General features: G+C 40.9%; 1 protein-coding gene across 1 annotated transcript in view; it reads left to right on the forward strand.

The window, feature by feature from the left end:
- ULK4 (unc-51 like kinase 4) overlaps positions 1–22,760 on the forward strand; it is a 487,906-nt gene that overhangs the window by 67,928 nt on the left and 397,218 nt on the right. Inside the window, exons 17-18 of the mRNA XM_052660763.1 lie at positions 7,263–7,370; positions 15,775–15,858. Coding sequence (XP_052516723.1) covers positions 7,263–7,370; positions 15,775–15,858 — 192 coding nt within the window. The remainder of the gene's footprint in view (positions 1–7,262; positions 7,371–15,774; positions 15,859–22,760) is intronic.

The raw sequence follows: 22,760 nt of genomic DNA on the forward strand, positions 1-22,760 counted from the left end.
GCTGTGACTTTTCTCGCATAGATCATATGATGTTTGTCTGTCTACAAGGCATCTAGTTTCAAAGCAGTTTCTGTTATGCTGGAGGCAGTTCAGACAGTTTTATATGTTTAAGGGTCTGCAGCATTAAAATGTTTTAATTTCCTGTGATGTTTACTGATACCAAATGGCCAGTGGATGATAAAATGGAACAGAGCTATATGTCCCTGCTATGAATTTTGTGAAACAGAAAGTTGGATCTGGGTTTTGAATTTAGAATGAGGTTAACTTGAAAAAATTAAAATTTTATTTTGGGGTAATTGTAGATTCACATGCAGTTGTAAGAAATAGTGCAGAGAGATGCTGGGTATATATGGTACTTCATCTAATTTTCCCTGATGGTGACATCTTGGAGAACTATCAGGCAATATGACAGTCAGAATGTCAACGTTGAGATAGTTAATGAACAGAACAGTTTCATCACAAGGATCACCCTTATTGCCCTTTATAGCCATACCCACTTCCCTCTATCTCATGCTCTTCCTTCCCACCCCTGGCAACTGACTAATCTGTTCTCCATTTCTGTACTTCTTTCATTTTGAAGATGTATATAACCTTTCAGAGCTGGCTTTTTCCTTTAACTTAATTCTCTGACTCTTCATTCTGGTTGTTAACGTGTGTTCACATTTTGTTATTTTTTATTGCTTAATAGTATTCTGTATTCATTTACCTGCTGAAAGATAACCTGGATCGTTTCCAGTTTTGACAGTTACAAATAAAGCTGCTGTAAAATTGCACAACAGGTTTTGTGTGGATGGAGGTGCTCATTTCTCTGGGATAAATGCTGATGAGTGCAGTTTCTAGGTCCTGTGGCAGCTGTGTGTTTAGTGGTTCATTTGTTGTGTTTCTATTGAGAAACAGCCAAACTGTTTTCCAGCATGGCTGTACCATTTTACATTCCCACCAGAGATGGTGTGAGCCATCCAGTTTCTCTCCATCCTTAGCAGCAATTGCCATTGTCGCTCTGTTTTTGATAGAGGTGTAGTGATAGCTCATTGTGGTTTTAATTTGCTTTTTCCTAATAGTCAGTATTGTTGAACATCTTTTCATATGTTTATTTGCCAGTTGTATAGCCTCTTTGCTACAATGTCTCTATGCTTTTGGTATCAGATCTACTCTTTACCTAGTTTCTGAAGACTATCATATATATATATATATATATATATATTTTTTTTACTTCTGTTTTTCTGTTTTACGTTTAAGTCCATGATCCATTTTGAGTTAATACTTCATATAAAGCGTCAGACTTAGGTTGAGGTTTACTTGTTTTTCCAGTGGAAAGCCAGTTGCTCCAGCAACCTTTGTTGAAAAGATGGACTTTCCTCCATTATACTGCCTTTGCACATTTGTCAAAAATCTACTAATGTGGCGCTAGTTCTGAATTCTGTGTTCTGGTTTGTTGATCTGAGAGCCTGTCTCTCTGACGTTGACTCACAGTCTTGATTACTGTAACTGTATACTGTCTTGAAACCAGATAGAACAGTTTTCAACCACTTTATTCTCCTTTTTCAAAATCGTTTTGGCAATTCTGATACTTCTGTTTTTCCGCATGAATTGTAGGATAATCTTGTCAATATCTATAAAAAAGTCTTGGTAGGATTTTGATAGGAATTTCGGTAAGCCAGGCTATCAGTTAGGGGGAAATTGACATTTTCACTGTGAGTCTTACTATCTGTGAATCTAGTGTATCTCCTTTCCGTATTGATTTATGAGATGGTCAGTCAGGATTGGCCACACGAGGAGAAAGAGCAGAGGCTCAGGAAAGTAGAGTTTTTTATGCTTAGTGCTTCTCGAGACAGGTGGCATACACAGCCACGTGGAAAACACCAAGGTGGTCAGGAGGTGAAGATCAGGAGTGCTTAGGCTGTGGCCTTTGTTGGGGTTTCCGCGGGAAAGGCAGGGCAGGATAAATAGCTTAGAATTGGTTGGTCTGAATACTTTCAGCAGCCTATGGGAATAATGACAGTCTCTAGCTGCCTGGTACCTGGCCTAGGATGATGAAGATGGAAGAGTCTTGCCTTCTGAGGTATAAGGAGCAGATAGAGGAGGTATGGTTCTGGGTTTGCTGGTTAGCATATTGAAGAAATGCTTCCCTGGGGACTCACACTGTAAACTATCTGCCTGCAATGTGGGAGACCCATGTTCGATTCCTGGGTCAGGAAGGTCCCCTGGAAAAGGGAATGGCTACCCACTCCAGTATTCTTGTCTGGAGAATTCCACGGACAGAGGAGCCTATGGGCTATAATCCATGCGGTTGCAAAGAGTTGGACATGACAGAGTGACTAACACTTTCCTTTTTCACTTTCCTGGGCCTTAGCTACCTCTAAGAATTGGCTGGCCCTAGGAAGGACATTCTCTCCCGGGCCAGAATGGTTTGTTTAAAATGTCAAAACATCATATTGTATAGAAAATAAAATATACACACACATACATAAAAATACACCTCTTCTTTTATTTAGATCATCTTTGGGTTTTTTAAAGAACATTGTTTATGTTTATATTATATATAATTTAATCACAGTCTGGTGGTATCATCATTTCTCCCGTTCAAGTGAAGTATAGAAAACCTCCTTTTTCAACCATTTAACCTCCCTCAGTTTTATGTAGTTAGCATATTATTGACCAGAGATGTATTGATATGTCTTTTATTACCTTAGCGTTATTGACCAGAGATGTCTCAGTGTTCACTTACATAGCACATTACTGGCCATAGGGATTAGTTTATGCAAAAATCCCCTGGTCAGTAATGAGTGAAATATATCCTCTAAATACATTTAGAACCAAATCAAGCATTTTTATAATGTTTGCTTCAAACATCAAAGATAATTTAGAAGACTTAATAGGAGAAGCAAAGACTATTGAATTCACCTGTATTTTTGCCTATCATGCTCTTATTTCTTTCCTCATATTCCAAGGTTCCTTTAAAAAAATCGCTTCCTTTCTTTTTAGAAAACTTGCCTTTATCCACTCTTTTATGGTAAGAGTGTGGTTTTCATAGGGTAAAAAAATGGCTGAGCATTGTTAATTTCAGATGGTTCAATGTAATATTAACGAATGATCAATGGATGATCAATACAGGATAAAGGAAAAGACATGCTGTGTGTGGAAATGACCTGCAAAGGCTAATGTGTTGTATATGATTGCTTTTTCCTCCTCAACCATTTATATAGGGGACTCACTGTGTGTAAGGCCGTAAGTGGTGGGGTTACTTAAGATGTTATGTCTGTATGGAGGAGGAGTACTCAGCAATAAAAAAGAGTGCATTATATGTAAATAAAATAGCATGCTTTAATCTCAAATGCATTATGCTAAGTGAAAGAAGCCAGACAAATAAGGATACATGATACGTGATCCAACTGATATAAACCGTAGAAAATGCAAACTAATGACAGAAAGTAAATTGGTAGGAGAGAAAGGTAGTGGGATGGGGGGATTACCAAGGGAACTTGGGGAAACACTTGAGGCTGTTGTTCTCTCGATTGTGGTGGTGATTTCACATGGGATGTGTGTATGTCAAATGTATCTAATTATACACTTTAAACATATACAACTGGGGGAATTCCATGGCAGTCCAGTGGTTGCAACTCGGAGCTTTCACTGCGGTGGCCCCAGGATCAATCCCTGTTTGGGGAACTAAGATCCTGCAAGCCACACGGCACGGCCGAAAAACAACAACAAGAAAATGTAGCTCACTGTAGGTCAGTTATGACTCAAAACTGTCCCCACCTCAAGTGTTCCTCCCGTGCATGACTGTCGTGCAGCTGCTTGATGTCCAGCTCCAGCCTGTCCACACTCTTGTTTACAAAGTGGAACCAGTGATCACTTGCTGGGATGTTGTATTATTACACTGTGAAATTGTTCTGAAAATTTTAAATTGCTCACTTTCAGTTTTTAAATTTTTAGATGAATAAAGCGAGATATAATCGACATACAACATTGTATTAGTTTTACGTGTGCAACGTAGTGTTTCGATGTATGTTCAATTTAAAACCCTAGGTCTTAATCACCATGAGAAACAGTCTTGTTTGTGCCCCATGTTTTCAGTTGCACTGTTTCAGAGCAATGTTTCCATACTCCTTACATACATTTTTCCCCCCCATCTCATTCTATATGTATCATTCTGAAACCATTCAACCCTAGTTTATGGTCACAGTGTGATTTGATTAACCTTGTGTTCTGGGGTATAAATTCTGGCATGGAACATGGGATTTTCTCTGCATGAGTCCTAGGAAATTAACTAGATCTGATAAAAATATGCTGCAGAATTTCAAAGTGAATTATACTGAAATGTTGTTATAATATTGCCCCTCTCATATTTTTGAAGGAATCAGTTAAAAGTTTAATGCCGTATAAGAATTGAATGCAGTATTTAATGCAGTATAAGCCTCCAAGAGGCGTGGATGGTGTGTGGGGCAAGTTGCTTCCACTCTCTCTGCCTAGGTTTTCTGGCTTTGAAGACAGAGCCACAGTTGCCTGGCAGAAGATTATTGATATAGTGAAAGTGCTTGGTAACTGATGAATGCTGTAACCGTTGTTTCTGTTCAGTTGCTCAGCTGTGTCTGACTCTTTGCGACCCCATGGACTGCAGCATGCCAGGCTTCCCTGTCCTTCACCATCTCCTGGAGCTTGCTCAAGCTCATGTCCATTGAATTAGTGATTCCATCCAACCATCTCGGCCTCTGTAATCCCTTTCTCTTCCTGCCTTCAATCTTTCAAAGCATCCGGGTCTATTCCAATGAACCAGTTCTTGGCATCAGGTGGCCAAAGTATTAGAGCTTCAGCTTCAGCATCAGTCCTTCCAATGAATGTTCAGGGTTGATTTCCTTTAGGATTGACTGGTTTGATATCCTTGGTGTCCAAGGGACTGTCAAGGGTCTTCTCCAACAGTTCAAAGGTGTCAGTTCTTCCACACTAAGCCTTCTTTGTCCAGCTCTCACATCCATACATGACTACTGGAAAAATCATACCTTTGACTATACGGACCTTTGAAGACAAGGTAATGTCTCTGCTTTTTAATATGCTGTCTAGGTTGGGCATAGCTTTTCTTTCAACCAGCAAGCGTCTTTTAATTTCATGGCTGTTGTCACCAACTGCAGTGATTTTAGAGCCCCCCAAAATAAAGTCTGTGACTGTTTCCATTGTTTCCCCATCTATTTGCCATGAAGTGATGGGACCGGATGCCATGATCTTTGTTTTTTGAATGTTGAATTTTAAACCAGCTTTTTCACTCTACTCTTTTATCTTCATCAAATGGTCCTTTAGTTTTTCGCTTTCTGCCATAAGGGCGGTATCATCTGCAGATCTGAGGTTATTGATATTTCTCCCAGAAATCTTGATTCCAGCTTGTGCTTCCTCCAGCCCAGCATTTCTCATGATATACTCTGCATATAAGTTAAACAAGCAGGGTGACGATATACAGCCTTGACGTACTCCTTTCCCAATTTGGGACCATTCTGTTGTTCCATGTCCAGTTCTAACTGTTGCTTCCTGAGCTGCATACAGTTTTCTTAGGAAGCAGGTAAGGTGGTCTGGTATTCCCATCTCTTTCAGAATTTTCCACAGTTTGTTGTGATCCACACAGTCAAAGGTTTTAGTATAGTCAGTGAAGCAGAAGTAGATGTTTTTCTGGAATTCTCCTGTATTTTCTATGATCCAACAGATGTTGGCAATTTGATCTCTGGTTCCTCTGCCTTTTGTAACTCCAGCTTGTACATCTGGAAGTTCTCAGTTCACAGACTGCTGAAGCCTAGCTTGAAGGATTTTGAGCATTACTTTGCTAGCGTGTGAGATGAGTACAATTGTGTGGTAGTTTGAACATTCCTTGGCATTGCCCATCTTTGGGATTGGAATGAAAACTGACCTTTTCCAGTCCTGTGGCCATTGCTGAGTTTTCCAAATTTGCTGGCATATTGAGTGTAGCACTTTCAGAGCATCATCTTTTAGGATTTGAAATAGCTCAGCTGAAATTCCATCACCTCCACTAGCTTTGTTCATAATGATGCTTTCTAAGGCCCACTTGACTTCACATTGCAGGATGTCTGGCTCTAGGTGATTGATCACACCATCATGGTTATCTGGGTCGTTAAGATCTTTTTTTGTATAGTTCTTCTGTGTATTCTTGCCACCCCTTCTTAATATCTTTGGCTTCTGTTAGGTCCATCCCATTTCTGTCCTTTATTCTGCCCATCTTTGCATGAAATGTTGCCCTGGTATCTCTAATTTTCTTGAAGACACCTCTAGTCTTTCCCATTCTATTGTTTTCCTCTATTTCTTTGCACTGGTCACTGAGGAAGGCTTTCTTATCTCTCCTTGCTATTCTTTGGAACTCTGCATTCAAATGGGTATATCTTTCCTTTTCTCCTTTGCCTTTTGCTTCTCTTCTTTTCTCAGCTATTTGTAAGGCCTCCGCAGACAACCATTTGCCTTTTTGCATTTCTTTTCCATGGGGATGGTCTTGATCCCTGCCTCCTGTACAGTGTCACAAACATCTGTCCATAGTTCTTCAGGCACTCTATCAGATCTAATCCCTTAAAACTATTTGTTACTTCCACTGTATAATCATAAGAGATTTGATTCACGTCGTACCTGAATGGCTTCATGGTTTTCCCTATGTTCTTCAGTTTAAGTCTGAATTTTGCAATAACGAGTTCATGATCTGAGCCACAGTCAGCTCCCAGTCTTGTCTTTGCTGACTGTATAGAGCTTTTCCATCTTCGGCTGCAAAGAGTATAATCAGTCTGATTTCGGTATTGACCAGCTGGTGACACCCTGTTTAGGGTCGTCTCTTGTGTTGTTGGAAGAGGGTGTTTGTTATGACCAGTGCATTCTCTTTGTAAAACTCTGTTAGCCTTTGCCCTGCTTCATTTTGTACTCCAAGGCCAAACTTGGTGCTATAAGTAGGTAAGTTTATGTCACTGGGTATGTTTGTATCTGCTTTGGCAAACTCCAGGAGATGGTGAGGGACAGGGAAGCCTGGCATGCTACAGTCCATGGGGTTGTGAAAAATCGGACGTGACTTGGTGCCTGAACAACAACAGCAAATTTACATCCTCATCTAGGAGAGTTCCTATTTTTTCTTCAGAAATAAGGCCCATATATTGAAAATCATTTGTAGACCAGTTGTTAAAAATGTCAGATGAATTTTGTGGAATGTCTTTCCTGTTACATATAGGGTAAGGAACTGAGAGGTATGCATGAAATAATATACATTTTCCCCTTCTTTTCAGGCAATTAGTCTTTTAACTGAATTAATCAGGGAAAATTTCAGGAACAGCAAATTAAAACAGTGCCTTTTACCAACCCTGGGAGAGCTGATCTACCTTATAGCCACTGAGGTAAGACTATCTGGTTAACTCTCTTGCTCTCTGATGTGTTCAGGCATTTCCTGGCTGATAAGTGTTAACATCAAAGTGTTTTGATTTTGCCTCTTTGGGCATATGTAAGGAAATCAGTGAACATTTTGCCTGGGGAGGGGAGATGCTCTTGGTGTCTTTCTGACTCTTCTCTCTCTCCTGGTCAGTCTTCCCTCTTTCCCAGTGCCTCTTTCTCTTTAAAGTGTAGGAGAGTCTAGCTGTATTTTAAAGCCAATGGACCAGAGCCCCTCCCGCTCCCTTCCCCACAACGTTGTCTCCAGGTTGCTGCCATCTTTGACTCCTTTAGGCAAGAAGATTTCATTGATTCTTCCAGTATAAAAACACCATCGATATTTTAAACACTCTGTGTAAATATACACACAGTAGGGTGTGTGTTTAGCATGCCAGCCTTCCCTGTTCCTCACCATCTCCTGGAGTTTGCCAAAGCAGATACAAACATACCCAGTGACAGAAACTTACCTACTTATAGCACCAAGTTTGGCCTTGGAGTACAAAATGAAGCAGGTCAAAGGCTCACAGAGTTTAGCAAAGAAAACGTGCTGGTCATAGCAAACACCCTCTTCCAGCAAGACAAGAGATGACCTTTTAACATGTGCGTGCATGTGTGCTAAGTTGCTTCAGTCGTGTCTAACTCTTTACGATCCTTTGGACCATAGTCCACCAGACTCCTCTGTCCATGGGATTCTCCAGGCAAGAATACTGGAGTGGGCTGCCATACGCCCCTCCAGGGACTCTTCCCAACCCAGAGATCGAACCTGAGTCTCTTCCTTCCACCTGCACTGACAGGCGAGTTCTTTACCACTAGTGCCACCTGGAAGCTTCCTTGATGGCTCAGATGGTAAAGAATGTGAAATGCAGGAGACCCGGGTTCAGTCCCTGGGTCAGGAAGATCCCCTGGAGAAGGAAATGGCAAGCCACTCCAGAATTCTTGCCTGGAGAATACCATGGACAGAGGCGCCATGGAGTCGTGAAGAGTTGGACACAACTGAGTGACTAACACACATGCTGCTCTTAACAACGTGATGGTGAGAGTCTGTGACTGCAGATTTTGACCGCTTTTGGGGGGAATATCTTAAATAGATATAGATTCATTATGAGTCATTCATTTCATGTGATGCTCTGTTTCAAATGAGTGCCAGTACATTATAAATTAATCATAGCTTCTTTGTTTCCACTTGTTTTGTTTCTAGAACTTGCTTAAATGTTATATAACCTAAGTATCCTTAGTATTAAGTTGACTCTCTGGATAATCATCATTTTAAAGCAATTAGAGTAATTGTTAGAAAACATCAGTATTTAAAATCACTTAGTTCCATATTTACTATTGATAGCTGGTACAGCAAATCTGTCCTCCTTATTCTTCCTTTTCGTAAATGTCTTGGCTCTTCCTGGTCATTTGCATGTCAGAATAAATTTTAGAATCAGATTGTCCAGTTATGAAATCATCTTTTGAAACAGCATCGACTATGCAGAAGTCCTGATATCTTTATGATTTTGAGTCTTCTAATACATGGTTGCAATTGTGCTGAGTCTATTAGAGTATTAGTACATTTATGCTATGTTTTCCTTTAATGCACAAAAACATGTTTCTGTATATTTATATTACAAGTTTTTTTTTCATGTAAGTTATTTAACTCATAAAGCTTTTTGTGTATTTCACTTAGTTGCGTTTATTCTCAGATAATTTTATATTTTGAAGAGATATCACATTCATGAAACTACAAACCTTGGAAGTATAGAAAGGTACACAGCCTATGGGCTCTTTTCCTTTTCTGTCCCCTTCTGTGTAGTTTCCCAGTAAATAACCATTGCAGTTGCTTTCTTACTTATACTTACAGAGTTATTTTTGCCCAAATGAGAAAGTAGAAATGTGGATTTTTTTGGTCTCATTTTATAAAGCAAGTAGAACAACATTTTTCATTTAATAGTTACACAGTATTAAAAAGTATATGGAGGTATATACACTGGAGCTAATTCTTAACAATTAATATGGATGTCTTCTTCAATTAGTATTTAGAGCTCCCTCCCTCCCTCTTCTTGAACTGGAACATTCTCTTGTGTGCTAAGTTTTGGGAAAGACAGCTCTCCTTGTGGTTCTTTGGGGGTGGGGCTGGAGAGTTTATATCAACTTTACTCTTACCTTGGGCCCCTGAGGCCTTGACATCAAAGCTCGAAGTTACCAAGTTCTGCAGGCTTGGAGAATGAAAGCAAACTTCAGTACTCTGTTTATCCCTTCATCTTGCAGCTGATTTTTGGCTTGATTTTTCTTTGTTTTTTGGCTTAAAGCTCTCTGAGTCATTTTAAGGATGTAGAGTAAAACTGCTTTCCTTGGAACAGTGATCAGGTATCTTGTTTGCCATCTTATCAGGGATGGGAGTCTCGTCCAGTTCTTTTTGTGAGTGTGTCTTTTTTTTTAACCTTTTCTCTCTTGAGGTATAGTTGGCATACCATAATTGCACATGTTTAAAACTGGCAATTTGGTCAGTGCTAATAGAAAATATTAAGAAGAGGTGGCAAGAATACACAGAAGAACTGTACAAAAAAGATCTTCACCACCAAGATAATCACGATGGTGTGATCACTCACGCTCAACTAGAGCCAGACATCCTGGAATGTGAAGTCAAGTGGGCTTTAGGAAGCATCACTACGAACAAGCTAGTGGAGGTGATGGAATTCCAGTTGAGCTATTTCAAATCCTGAAAGATGATACTGTGAAAGTGTTGCACTCAGTATGTCAGCAAATTTGGAAAACTCAGCAGTGGCCACAGGACTGGAAAAGGTCAGTTTTCATTCCAATCCCAAAGAAAGGCAATGCCAAAGAATGCCCAAACTACCACACAGTTGCACTCATTTCACATGCTAGTAAGTAATGCTCAAAATTCTCCAAGCCAGGCTTCAGCAACACGTGAACCGTGAACTTCCAAAAGCTCAAGCTGGTTTTAGAAAAGGCAGAGGAACCAGAGATCAAATTGCCAACAACCGCTGGATCATGGAAAAAGCAAGAGAGTTCCAGCAAAACATCTCTTTCTGCTTTATTGACTATGCCAAAGCCTTTGACTGTGTGGATCATAATAAACTGTGGAAAATTCTGAGAGAAATGGGAATACCAGACCACCTGACCTGCATCTTGAGAAACCTCTATGCAGATCAGGAAGCAACAGTTAGAACTGGACATGAAAGAACAGACTGGTTCCAAATAGGAAAAGGCGTATGTCAAGGCTGTATATTGTCACCCTGCTTATTTAACTTCTATGCAGAGTACATCATGAGGAACGCTGGACTGGAAGAAACACAAGCTGGAATCAAGATTGCTGGGAGAAATATCAAGAACCTGAGATATGCAGATGACACCACCCTTATGGCAGAAAGTGAAGAAGAACTAAAGAGTCTCTTGATGAAAGTGAAAGAGGAGAGTGAAAAAGTTGGCTTAAAGCTCAACATGCAGAAAACGAAGATCATGGCATCTGGTCCCATCACTTTACAGGAAATAGATGGGGAAACAGTGGAAACAGTGGCTGACTTTCTTTTTCTGTGCTCCAAAATCACTGCAGATGGCGACTGCAGCCATGAAATTAAAAGACGCTTACTCCTTGGAAGGAAAGTTATGACCAACCTAGACAGCATATTAAAAAGCAGAGACATTACTTTGCCAACAAAGGTCTATCTAGTCAAGGCTATGGTTTTTCCAGTAGTCATGTATGGGTGTGAGAGTTGGACTCTAAAGAAAGCTGAGTGCCGAAGAATTGATGCTTTTGAACTGTGGTGTTGGAGAAGACTCTTGAGAGTCCCTTGGACTGCAAGGAGATCCAACCAGTCCATCCTAAAGGAGATCAGTCCTGAGTGTTCATTGGAAGGACTGATGTTGAAGCTGAAACTCTAATACTTTGGCCACCTGATGCAAAGAGCTGACTCATTTGAGGAGACTCTGATATTGGGAAAGATTGAGGGCACGAGGAGAATGGATGACAGGATGAAATGGTTGAATGGCATCACCGACTCAATGAACGTGGGTTTGGGTAGACTCTGGGAGTTGGTGATGGACAGGGAGGTCTGGTGTGCTGCAGTTCATGGGGTCGCAAAGACTCAGACATGACTGAGCAACTGAACTGAATATATGTATACATCTGTGTAACCATCACCACAGTTAAGATAATGAAAATCTCCATCATCTCCAAAAGGTTTCCTAGCACCCTTGGTAATCCCTTCATCCTTCCCCTCTCCCTATCCCAAGGCAACCACTTATTTGCCTTCTGTCCCAAAGACTAGTTTGCGCTTTTTAGTCTTCTATAAAGGGAATGATACAGAATCACATTTTTATTTATTTCTGAAAGTAGTTCTGAAGAATCATTTATCTTGCTACTTACTTTAATTGGATATAAGCTAGGCTATTTTATTATAAGGATGATTCTGTGGCCATGACATTTGACCACATCTTAATGATATGGCAGAAAGCAAAGAAGAACTAAAGAGCCTCTTGATGGAAGTGAATGAGGAGGGTCAAAAAGTTGGCTTAAAATTCACCATTCAGAAAACTAAGATCATGGCATCCACTCCCATCACTTAATGGCAAATAGATGGGGAAACAGTGGAAACAGTGACAGACTTTATTTTTCTGGGCTCCAAAATCACTGCAGATGGTGACTGCAGCCACGAAATTAAAAGACACTTGCTCCTTGGAAGCAAAGCTATGATCAATCTAGGCAGCATATTAAAAAGCAGAGACATTACTTTGCCAGCAAAGGTCCGTCTCTTCAAAGCTATGGTTTTTCCAGTAGTCATGTATGGATGTGAGAGTTGGACCATAAAGAAAGCTGAGCACTGAAGAATTGATGCTTTTGAACTGTGGTGTTGGAGAAGACTCTTGAGAGTGCCTTGGACTGCAAGGAGATCCAACCAGTCCATCCTAAAAGGAATCAGTCTTGAATATTCATTGCAGGGACTGATGGTGAAGCTGAAATTCCAATACTTTGACCACCTGATGTGAAGAACTAATTCACTGGAAAGGACCCTGATGCTGGGAAAGATTGAAGGTGGGAGGAGAAGGGGATGATAGAGGATGAGATGGTTGGGTGACATCACTGACTCAATGGACATGAGTTTGAGTGAGCTCCGGGAATTGGTAATGGTAGGGAAGCCTGGTGTGCTGCAGTCCATGGGATTGTAAAGAGTTGGACATGACTGAGCAACTGAACTGAACTAACGAGAGGAAGTTATATCCACAAAAATCTCTAATGTTTCATGAGATGAGGGTGTTTTGTGGCCTTGTAACTTTGAATGTAGATAAACCTTAATATCTCAGGGCAGCGAGGACCCTACTGGGACTGACCTCAGGTGATCGATACCTGTATACACACACACACACATACATACATACATATGTGCGTACGTGCATATCGTGTATAACATAGAGACTGGTGTCCTGACCTTTTGGCTCTCTGGAAGCACCCCAAGGTTCCAAGCTTGAGGACAGCAGTCCCGACTGCGATTCTGTAGAGGAATGTGTGAGACAGCACATTTTAGTTTGTATCTTTTTCTTCCTTTTGTCAAGGATGCATAATGAGCTAGAGTCGGGTGTCCCCCTGTTCTGTCTGTTGCGGTCCAGCACATCACCATCTGTCACCTGGCCTGTTGTAAGAACTCCCAGATGGTCTCATTGCGTCACGCTGGCGTGCACTGCAGTCTTTCCGCAGACCTAAGCTGGAGAGAGCCTGTGGAAACACAGGCGACTCCACCGTTGTCACTCCTGGAGCTCTCCCTGCTCCCTGTCTTCTTCTTGTCACGTCTAAAGCCCTCCAGTCACCTCTGGGCCTTGGGGTCTTAGCCACTTCCTCCTTCCAGCCTCGCTGGCCTCCCCATGGGGCCTCGAACCCCCCACACCCTGATCCTGCTGCCACACTTGTGCATTCGCTGTTCTTCCTGCTCACAGTGTTTACCTGCAGATGTCTGCCGTTCATCTTCTCTTGCATGGATTTCTGCAGAGAGCCTCCTCCTAAGCCTGAGAACTGTGAGATGAAGCTCTTTGTGTACAGACTTCCTCTAACCCCTTGGCCAGCTGTGCTTTTCTTTATAGCTTGCATGACTGTCTTGCTTTGTTTATTTTGTTTAAGTAAAAAAAAAACCTTTTTTGTGCCCCCCCGCCCCCTCCCGCCCCACTGAACACCATTGAGACAGAACATTTGTCTGTCTTGCTCATCGCTGCATGACTGTTGTTTAGAAGAGTTCTTGGCACACAGTAGGTGCTTGTTTCCAGTCATGAGCTGCAGCATGACCAGTGGGACAGGAGGGAAGTGAGCAGGAGGCAGGGCTGCAGGAGACAGGGATGTGACCGTGGAAGGCTCCTCAGCCAAGCTGGGGGCCTGGGTTTTGATCCTAAGAGCAAGAGGAAGCTGGTTAAGAGTTATAAGAAAGGTACGGATGTCATCTGACTTAAGTGCCACAGGAGTGACTCTGGTTTCAATGTGGAGAATAGATGGGAGGATTGTAAGAGAAGCTTCTGGACCCTAACTGCAGGTAAGTGAAGGAGGAGCAAAATCAGGAGAGGAGTGGGTATTTCAGAAAAGAGTTTATAGGGCTGAATGTGGAAGTTAAGGTCCAAGAAAAAGGACTGCAGAGTCCCCTGAGTTGAGTGGGTACAAAAGTCAACCAGGAACCCAACAAGAGCTGTTTTGTGTATTTATTTAACATGGAGTGGGAGGCAGAAGTCAGACTGCTGTGTGTTGAGGATTTAGAGGGATGTGGGATCCTGAGGAAGTCAGTGTAAAGTGAGCATCACCATGGGAAAGAGCAGAGGGGTGTGGGGGCGGAGGGCAGTTTTGAAAATGGGAGATGACAGTGAGTCTGGTGGAAATAGGAAGGATCCCATGGAGACACGATGTTGAACACTTAGGAGCAGTAAGGGATAGTCCAGAAGCTAGTGACCCTGAAGGAAGAAGAGTGGGCGGGGACTTGTGAGCCCGCATGGAAGGGGTGGAGGAGCCTGTCCTACTATGACCCAGGGTATGAGCAGCTGCAGGTGGAGGTGAGTACGTGGTTCCTTGCTTGTGACTTTCATGATCTTTGTAAAGAAGAAAAGCGAAGTTTTGGGAGGGCGGTGGTTGAAATGCTGTAGTTTTTCAGGAGAGGGACTCTATCAGAGAGAGAAGCAGGCCTGGTGAGTGACATGGAAGGTCCCCGGGCTTCCCCATCCTTCGTCCCTGTGGAGTCTGTGTTTTTGGTGTCCCCCCCTCCCAGAGCCCAGCTGTCTGACCACAGGCCTAGAGAGAACAAGCCACTGCCTTCGGGTAAGTCTGCGTTTCCCCAGACCTGAGACAGTGGAACTCCAAAGGATGAGGTCCTTCAGGCCTTTGTCAGGAGTGATTAAATTGTAGGCCAGGAATCTCAGTGATAGATGAGGGTACAGAAAAAGGGTGAGGAACATGGGGCGTAGGGTCCAGGGATGTTCAGGAGAGCCTGTGGTGAATGTCATGAATAAATGAGCTGAAAGGAGGCACATTGTGTTTGAAAGTTAAATTGGGTGCTGGACTAGGGATTTTTGCGCCGGAGCAGCTCTGGCTGATAACGGCTAGATTATGACCATGTGTGGCATTTCATGATTAAGGGTACAGTGTTAACGAGTCACAATTCTCATCATGGCTATTAAGTACTTTTGGATCAGTAAGGTACCACTTCTAACATTTGGACAATCTTAAAACAGAAATATTCTGTCTAAGCAGAACCTACTCTCTTCTGCTATAACCAGTGGTTTTTTTCCCCACCTTTCTCTGTGGCCCCTGATTGATTTTGTGACTTTATTTGTTAGGTTCCAGGAGAGTTCTTGTGGTTATTTTTCTAACTTAGTTCTGTGAAAGAATCATCCCTGATATCCCCGCAGTCCGTATACTCGCTGATCCTAGTTGCGTGCTTTTGTTGAGCTGCCTCTTGCTAGGCAGCATACTGTGCTTTCCTTGTTCCTGTGGATTATCCAGAGATACTGCTCCAAACTGCAGGTCCTGTGCTTTCAAGTCATTCCAGGTGACGTCATACCATTACGTAGAAGTATGTGTATGGTGATCTGTGGTTATCAGTGGAGTGGTTTCTCTATCAGCCAGAGCATGCTGTCATCCCTTGGTTCTTTCCATCCAGCTGTTGCTGAGGGGAGCTTATCAACATCATATATGACATACTGGGAAACGGAAGAAATGCTTTGTATGTACACTGCAGTAAAGGACCCCTCATCAGGTCAGAATTGGAAGGTTGTAAGTAGTGCTTGCAGTAGAATGTTAAGAAGTTCTACGTCATTTGTCTGTGTGAAACTTGGCCTTTTTTCTTGAAAGGGTTAACACCTGTGCCGTTAGCCTCACTGCCTTTCCTTCTGCTTCATTTTTAGGAAGAAAAAAAAAAGCACCCCCGAGAACGCTGGGCTGTTCCCTTGGCTGCACACACGGTGCTAATGAGGTGCCTCCGGGAAGGGGTAAGGCTGCTTTGTTGTCCTCTGTAGACGCCTGCAATTGTAATAACCCTTCAGGCACTGTGTGAGGATTGTAGCCTGCAGCGGTGCACGGGCCTGTCAGCCAAGCGCTGTACCGCTCCTGAATTTAAATAATCCCGACAAGCCACTGTGAGCCCGTGACCTACAGTGGAGCAAGTGAAAAAACCAACTCACATTCACTTGTTTGTAAATGTCTCGCTTTTAAAGAGATGATAGCAAATAATAAACAACCTAAGTAGCTCTCAGTGACATATCCTTAATCCCCCGCTTCCAGTTACCAGTAACTCAGTTTAGTAAACCCGGTGTATGCAGGGAATTTTCTGCCAGCCTCGGTAGCCCAGTGATTATCTTGTCATATTGCCATTTTGTGGTTCAGAAACAAGGAAGCTGCCACCAGCATCCACTGGTTTTAATATTAAGTAGTCATTATTATCTGATGTGGTTTCTTCAACTTATGCACATCCCTTCTCTTGCTACTGTTAATGGCTGAAAACCAGCCAGCTGGCCAACCAGCCAACTTGCATAAGTAGCTCCTGTGTGTGACCGTGAGGAGGATTTATAGCTGACCTCAAAGGCTGGCATTTTTGTTTGCTTTAAACTTTGACATTGTTTCACCCAAGGCAGAGCCATAGGCTAAAAGCATTCCTTAAGGAATGAAAAAAAAAAGTCAAAACAAACATCTTCCTTTTGAGTTCATTACTTCATGCGTGTTATGGTAATGGCGTGATGTTCCAAGTACAGAAAAATCTCTACAGTTTTCCCCTAATGATCCAGAAAGGCATCGAGAGCACGTCTCAGCCTGTAGGGTGAATGTGTAGCCAGTTGTCCCTGTGGGGTGTGCATGAAGCCAGTGAACTGCGCTGTATCAACAATATGAGAATTAAGTTATCTTTATCTCTAGTCAAAAGACATGTTTGGGTTTATCATTCAAGGCCTCAAGCTAGGCACACCCAGGGGGCACACGGATAAAGAAGGTGGGCTTTATGTTCATGCACACATCTACCTGTTGTGGGAAATGAGATAAAACTATAAAGTGGAATCTGTTGAGTGCATTCACGCCGAAGAACAAAATACAGGAGCTCAAAGGAGACAGGAGTCTTCCAGGGATTTTTTAAATAGTGTAAAGAAAGTTTTAAAACTTTGTATCTTTAATTTATAAAACTTAGACGAATGCTGAGTAAAAGGTGGTCAGTTCTAACCCATGAGGTGGTGTCCTTTATTAGACATGTCCTGCCCAAGCGCTCCTGTATTTCTCACTGAGTGCATACTATGAAGAGTGTTTGCTATGCATGTGTGTTGTTAACTGTAACATAATGATATAGCTAATGATAGAGTTAACAGTGAACATACACACTTGTCTTTTATTCTCTCTTGGTATGTGTGTCAGGTCTTGTGTATTTTTCATGAAGAGGGAAGAAAGTCTAGAACTCTCTAATTTGTGAAAATTTTATATATTTGGAAGACGTTTTAGTGTATGCTTTGGCAGCACATACACTAACACTGTCCCTATAAAATGACAAATTCAGAGGTGAATATTCCCCCTAAAAAAGGACTGTCTTTTCAAAAATGATTCGATTGTAGCAGTTCTTGAGCAAATTTGTCTATTGTATTAAGGACATAGTTGAAGGTAAAATAATTTTTAAGCCACTTGTCTTTGATGATTTAATTTTTTTAATGTAGAAAACTGTTTTCCCAGCTCCTACGGGTATTTCTGAATGTAGGTTCTTTTCTTACAGAAGAGTATATGAATTGTCTGGATATGGTTAAAAGCGCATACTCTGACTCACTCTGTTAAAAAGCAAAAGACTGGTTGCTTAGAGAATTCTCTGTCTCTTCTGGATTGAAATTTGTACTTTCTTTCAAGGAGTATTGTGACTTTGGTGATAAACTTCACCAAGGTTTTCTTGTTTTGCTTAAATTTTTTTTTCTTTTCACAGATTTTTCTTTGTTTCCCTTTTTGAGTGCATTGCTAAATACTAGATTGATTCTAAATGTTGAACTCTGTATAAATGGATTGGCACCATGTTCTTTTGAGACTTAATTTTTTTTTCTTTTGCTTAAAGTTAGGTTGAGGTTGATACATGTTGATTGTGTAAAGTGCAGCTCATCAGTACCACTGACTAGTGTGTTGGTGTATGCCTCAATACAGGAACACAGGCAAACATGTGTATCAGTTTATGTAGGAGTATCCACTGACCCACATCTTCTTGAACATTTGATAGAGTCACAGTTTAAATTTTTGACAATCTCATGAGCATTAAATTGTTTCCTCAGTGTCATTTTAATATGCATTTTCTTGATTACTAATGAGGATGACCATCTTTTTCTGTTTATCTTGGTTTTTGGAATTTCCTGTTTTGCAAATGATTATCAAGTCTTAAGCCAGTTTCTTCTGTTGCTTTGTAGAAATTCTGCATACCCTCATCCCCCTGCCCTGCCTCTACCAGCTATTGCTATAAAATGTTTCAAGTATTAGAAAAGGAAAGAAAACTAATGGCCTTTATTTCCATCAGCTGTTAATATATTTGCCTTTTTTGCTTTGTTGTAATATGTGTGTATGTATATATATCCATATGTGTGTATTTACTATTTATTCATTTGTTTATTTTCTGAGATGTCTGAAAAAATTCAGATGTCATGGTACTCTACCCGCAGGAATTTCTTCTATGTGTTCTGGATATGATATTAATCTTTTGTTGTTTACACGAGTCCCAGATACTGTTCTATTTTGTGTTTGATCTTTTCGTTTCCTTTACAGTGTCTGTTGCTAAGCAGAAGTTCTTAATTTTAATAGATATTTATCAATCCATAAGATGTTTGGTCTTTTCATTTTCTTTATAGTATCTGTGGCTAAGCAGAAGTTCTTTAATAGAAATTTATCAATCCATGTTAATCTAACACTAAGATGTGCTGTTACATATTCTTTTTTGTGTGTATCCGTTCAGTTCAGTCAGTCAGTCGTGTCCGACTCTTTGCGACCCCACGAACCACAGCACGCCAGGCCTCCCTGTCCATCACCAACTCCCGGAGTCCACCCAAATCCATGTCTGTTGAGTCAGTGATGCTATCAGGGAAGCCCAAAAATAAATAAAAGTTTTTGTGTATACTTTTATTTATTTTTGGGCTTCTCTGATAGCTCAGTTGATAAAGAATCTGCCTGCAATGCAGGAGACCCCGGTTTGATTCCTGGGTCAGGAGGATCCGCTGGAGAAGGGATAGGCTACCCACTGTAGTATTCTTGGGCTGCCCTTGTGGCTCAGCTGGTGAAGAATCTGCCTGCAATGCAGGAGACCTGGGTTTGATCCCTGGGTTGGAAAGATGCCCTGGAGAAGGGAAAGGCTACCCACTGTAGTATTCTGGCCTGGAGAATTTGCAGAGTCGGACATGACTGAGTGACTTTCACTTTCACTTCATTAATTTTTGGCTGTGCTGGCTCTTCGCTGCTGCACAGGCTTTCTCCAGCTGTAGCGAGCGGGGCCGACTCTCTAGCTGCGGTGTGCAGGCTTCTCACTGTGCGGGCTTCTCTTGTTGTGGAGCACGGGCTCTCGAGCATGTGGGCTCAGTTGTCGCGGCTCCTGGGCTTAGAGCACAGGCTCGGTAGTTGTGGTGCGTGGTCTTAGTTGCTCTGAGGCATGTGGGTGGGATCTTCCTGGGTCAGGGATCCAACCCGTGTCTCCTGCATTGGCAGACGGATTCTTTACCATTGAGCCACGAGGAATGCCCATGTTACATGTTCTTCTAAAAGTTATTTTTTATTTTTTCCTTTTTCTGTTTAGAAGTTTATTTGTAATTGTTTTGTGTGTCTGTGTGTGGTGATACGTGTGGGTCCAGTTCTATTTTTGAAATAAATGTAATCAGTTATCCCAGCATCATTTAATGAAAAGTCTTCTCCCCACGACTCTTTGGTGTCACCTCTGTCATTTCTGTGTGCATGTCTCTTCCTGGGCTCTAATTAGTTCTGTTGGGCTGTTATCTGTGCCGTGCTATTTAAATTAATAGTCCTTATTTTTTAATAATTTTGAAAATATACAGTGACGTTTTTTGTTACCGTTGTAATCTTTTTCATGAGTTTCTGAGCTCCTTTTAAATTTTCTTTTTACTTGAAAAGTTGATTCTAAAAATTACATGCAAGTTCACCTGTTTGTATGTTGATTGAGAGTATAGTATATAAGGAGGATTGATAGTAATGATAATGGAAGGCATACTCAGTGAGAAGACTAACGAGAGAATGTCATATTTGGTTTAAAAAACACTGAAATAAGATGATTGTAGTTCCTTTGAATTCTCCATGACATTCTGCTAATGTATTTAATTCACTGCTTAAGTCAACTCTCTCAGATACAGCTCCCATTCTTTAGAGGTAGCATTTATGAAACACATTATGTACCGGCTGGATACAGGAGAGGCAAAGATGATTAAGATACTGCCCTATCTTCATTTATTAGGAAAGTGATTTTTTTTTTTTAAATTTCTGATTTAGTATGCCATTTCTTGCTGTTTTGTAACTATATTTGCATTTTCTTCCCTTCTCTTATGTAGTGACTAAGACGCTTAAGACTGTCAACTTTTGTCTCAACCTAGTGTTAGCTGTGTCCCATTATTTTGACATGTGGTGTTTCCAGTATTGTTATCTTATAGATAATCCCTAGTTTAATTTTTTTTCTGGGTCCAGGGTTTTTTATGGGATGGTTTAAACTTTTTCAGGTGGGTGGAATTTTATTGCCTCTTTTTTCTTTTGTTACAATAACAAAGTTGCATTACTGTATAGATTAAGACTGTCTATTCTATTTCTCTTGTATGTTTTTAAATTGTGGTAAAATATATATATTATTTGTGCTGTTTCTGTTGTTCTTAAATATATTGATATTTTCTGCCAAACTTATTGACCTTTTTATACTTTCAAAACTTAGTAATGTGCCTTATTGAAAATGGGCCATTGATTCTGATTTTTACCCCTTATCTTTCTAATCTGTGCATTGAAAAAAATGTGGTATGGGAATTGTACTTTTTTGTTTTAACTCATATGTAAATTTCTTAGAAGACAATTTTAGTTTTAAATTATAAATTTTGTTCATGTTTCTGATGCATATAGATAACTTTGCCAAGGGATTTTCCTACGTATTCTATGATAAGGGTTTTCTAGTCAGATACATTGGGACATATCGGGTTAAACAAAGTTGAATGCTTTCATTTGTATTTAGTACTTTTCAGAACTTGTAATTATGAATCCACATGGGAGCATATTGTAGATGATGTTTGCAAATTTATTTGCCCACAGACATATCTCATCCTGTGGCAAATTGTAGGATGCACTTTGGGAGAGAAATGTAGTCTTATTCTGGGACTGTTCTGAGTTTATTTAAATAGTGTTCAGTAAACTTTCTCTTCTTCAAAAGATTACCTAAGAGATTATGACCTTATTTTCCAAGCAGGTCAACCTGTTATGACTTCTGTAATTTTAACAATGATAGTAGAAATGTGAGTGAAGTGGTTTTGATCTTGTTACAGATGTAAATGCTCAGTTGGAAAGAGGGAAATATTTAGAGTGAGAGACTTAGCGTGGAACATGCCAAAAAAAAAATCTGGTATAACATTTTATTTTTGAAAAATTTTATTTGTTTTTATTTTGGCTGTGCTGGGCCTAGGTTGCGGCACTTGGACTTGGTTGCCCCGTGGGATGTGAGATCTTAGTTCCATAACCATGGATCGAATCCTTGTTCTCTGCATTGGAAGGCGGATTGTTTGTTAAGAATCCTGGACCACCAAGGAAGTCTCTCTGATATAACTGTTTTAAAGAGAGTGTGGCAGTGTAGAAGAAAAGGTGTCCATGATGACACTGAGTCATTGTTTCGACTTGGCGTTGGCGTTTTGGAGACTTTGAGCTGGGAGTCAGAGGATGTGGATTTGAGTCCCAGGTGTGCCACTCTAGAGTAGTTTGATAGTTGGAGCCCCACCTGATGTTTTGTATGAAGAAAGGTACCTTGCTGGTTGATCTTCCACATGCTTCTGACTTGGGCTCTCTTTGACAGCTTCCCATTCCATTGCCTTGACCCTCATGTTTGTTGTTTTACAGTTGCTAAGTTGTGTCCAACTCTTTGCAACCCCATGAACTGCAGCGTGCCACGCTTCCCTGTCCTTCACTGTCTCCCTGAATTTGCTCAAACTCATTGTCCATTGAATCAGTGATGCCATCCAACCATCTCATCCTCTGTCTCCCCTTCTCCTCTTGCAACCAGTCTTTCCCAGCATCAGGGTCTTCTCGAGTGAAGGCCACCAGCTCTTCATATCAGGTGGCCAAGGTATTGGAGCTTCAGCATCAGTCCTTCCAATGATTATACTAGCAAAGACAGATTATGTACTTGGTATCATCACTGTACTGATCCTGGAAACATTTGGCATTGAACTTACATGGCATGTGTTCAGTATGTGCATGAAATAGGGAGGCTGAGGAAGCTGACTTTCCTTGAAGGCAGTGATTTTTATCTGGGTAGGTAGCAACCTATTCTACAGTGCACACAAAAGCTGAAAATAGCACCTAGAGTCTTTCCACATGTTTAGAAGAGATTCATTTTATGCATTTGTATCTAATCAACCTCCTCTTTTTAAAATACCTTGCATAATAGTCTGTATATAATTATGGGTGCTGAACTGAACACCTGCCATATGTTAAAATGTGAGGCTCAAATAATAAATCCTTGGCCTAATTATTCATTTCTGAACAATAGCTTATTAGACAATTTCGATGTAACAAATTTCTTTTAAGAGGAAATTGAATTTCCAATTTATAATTAGTGCTTTAAAAAAAGAAAGCTAGTGGTAAATTGCTTATGTATTTAATTAGGAAAAGACAGGACTTGAATTAGAAAGTATAGAGATATTAGTCA

Source organism: Budorcas taxicolor, chromosome 1 (genome assembly GCF_023091745.1).
Source record: "Budorcas taxicolor isolate Tak-1 chromosome 1, Takin1.1, whole genome shotgun sequence".
Taxonomy (NCBI): domain Eukaryota; kingdom Metazoa; phylum Chordata; class Mammalia; order Artiodactyla; family Bovidae; genus Budorcas; species Budorcas taxicolor.